The following is a 1882-nucleotide window of genomic DNA, read 5'->3' as shown; positions in this document are numbered from 1 at the left end:
TCGAGAACATGTTTGAAGAAGGCGTCTGAAATAGCAAAGAGCAGTAACATGCGAATATGGGAATCATTAGAGAGCCATATTGAGAAATTAGGATTTGGCTGTGACCATAATTAGTTAAAGACAGGGTAAAACCAAACTTGTGTGAGTTATTGTTTGTCTTCTCTGTTGTGAAGAAGGCAACAATCAAAGCCACTGAAGAACATGTCGAAAGAAGAAAATAGAAGAAGCAAAGGAATAACAACAATCCCAAATTGGCGGTGCTAGGGTTTAACCTAGATAATGGCGGCAATATGGTTAACTTCTGAGACCAAGTTGAACGTGATAATTGTATTTGGTAATTTTATTAATTAAATAATTGACAAATGCCAAGGATATAAATAAAGTATATATTCACACGATAGTCCATCTAGAACACTTAATTATTTATTTTACCGTCTAATAGTAACCTAGTGGAGAAAAAAAGACGTGGTATCAAAATCAAAATATTTTGTAAAATTAGTATCCTTTATGCAATTTGACAATATTTTATTTAATTCTATTTATGCTATGCAACTAGTTTTCTTAGATTATCCGGTTGTAAAACACTAATTATATATACAATTGAATGAGAGAAGCCTTATCTACAGTAAAATAGTAACTTGTTATGATTTTACATATTTTTTGTTAAAGTTCTGTACTGATTTTGATATTTTTGATCATTGAAGTCTAAACTTTTACACTTGGATATAAAAAACATAAAAAACCTTCTTTAAACTTTTACCACCATATTTTTCCACTTTTAGCAACTTTAATATAATTGTCACAACATTTTTGGCAATTTTCTTTTTAAATCCAACCAAAGTCCAAAAACATCGAAGCTGCCGAAAATTTGAACATGTAATGGATTTAATATAGGGCCGGAGAATAATAAGTTTGTTTTTTTAGCATTGTCTTTTTATGTACTTTTAAGTGTAAAATAAATTTATTATTCTTAGACGGTTAGTGTATTTCACTTGACCACATGACAGTAAATCGTTAGATTTAACTTCGTGACAAAAGCCAAAGATTGAATAATCCAAGTTAATATGGATATATACTCGCAACATATTCTATGTTAAAAATAAAAGTTGAGAGTTCACTTTTATATAACTATATTATTAAATCTACATTATTACAATGATTTATGCTTTATTCAGATAAGATCTACAAGTTCACTTTTGTATAACTATATTATCAAATCCGCATTATTACAACGATTTATGCTTTATTCAGATAAGATCTACAATCTTTTTGAATTTGTCAAATTCATCTATGAGAAAAACACTGACCCCAAAAAAAAAACTTTTGTAAACAAAGAACAAGATAAACACTAACCCCCCAAAAAAACCTTTGTAAACAAAGAACAAACAAATGACTCCAACATTGTATTACCATTACACATCTCAACCCATTTACTGAGATCTCCAATACTTAGCCATTTCAAACCCATTTTGGCAATATTGATAATCTTGTAAAGTCTTTTCAATCTCATCTTGTGTGTTCATCACAAAAGGCCCATACTGAACCACAGGTTCATTAATCGGTTGCCCACCGATCAACACGAACCTCAATGGGTTCGACCCGCGGTTCCATACACTGAGCCCATCTCCTTGACTCAACACCAAAACATGGTGAGCCGATACTGGTTTCGAATCCATGGACCCAAAAACTCCTTCTCCTTCAAGCGCGTATACAAATGAATTCCAAGACTCAGGGATTTGTTGATGGATTTGCGCTCCGGATTCGAGAGTGAAATCAAGAAACATTGTGGGAGTTCGAGTGTAAACCGGTGATTTGACCCCCATTGACTCTCCGGCAATGATCGTAACTTTGACACCACCCCTTTCGACTGTCTTGATTTCTT

The 1882-nt window shown here is 32.7% G+C and overlaps 1 protein-coding gene across 1 annotated transcript in view; it reads right to left on the bottom strand.

Moving 5' to 3' along the window:
- Window positions 1-1181: 1181 nt before the first annotated feature.
- Window positions 1182-1882, bottom strand: part of LOC145037510 (pirin-like protein) — a 2493-nt gene continuing 1792 nt past the window's right edge. Inside the window, exon 7 of the mRNA XM_078986193.1 lies at window positions 1182-1882. This exon is cut by the window's right edge and continues 32 nt beyond it. Coding sequence (XP_078842319.1) covers window positions 1431-1882 — 452 coding nt within the window. The 3' untranslated portion in view covers window positions 1182-1430.

Source organism: Lactuca saligna, chromosome 3, assembly GCF_052625555.1.
Source record: "Lactuca saligna cultivar CGN05327 chromosome 3, ASM5262555v1, whole genome shotgun sequence".
NCBI lineage: Eukaryota > Viridiplantae > Streptophyta > Magnoliopsida > Asterales > Asteraceae > Lactuca > Lactuca saligna.
The sequence above is the reverse complement of the archived record's forward strand: the minus strand, read 5'-3'. Positions and strand labels throughout refer to the sequence as shown.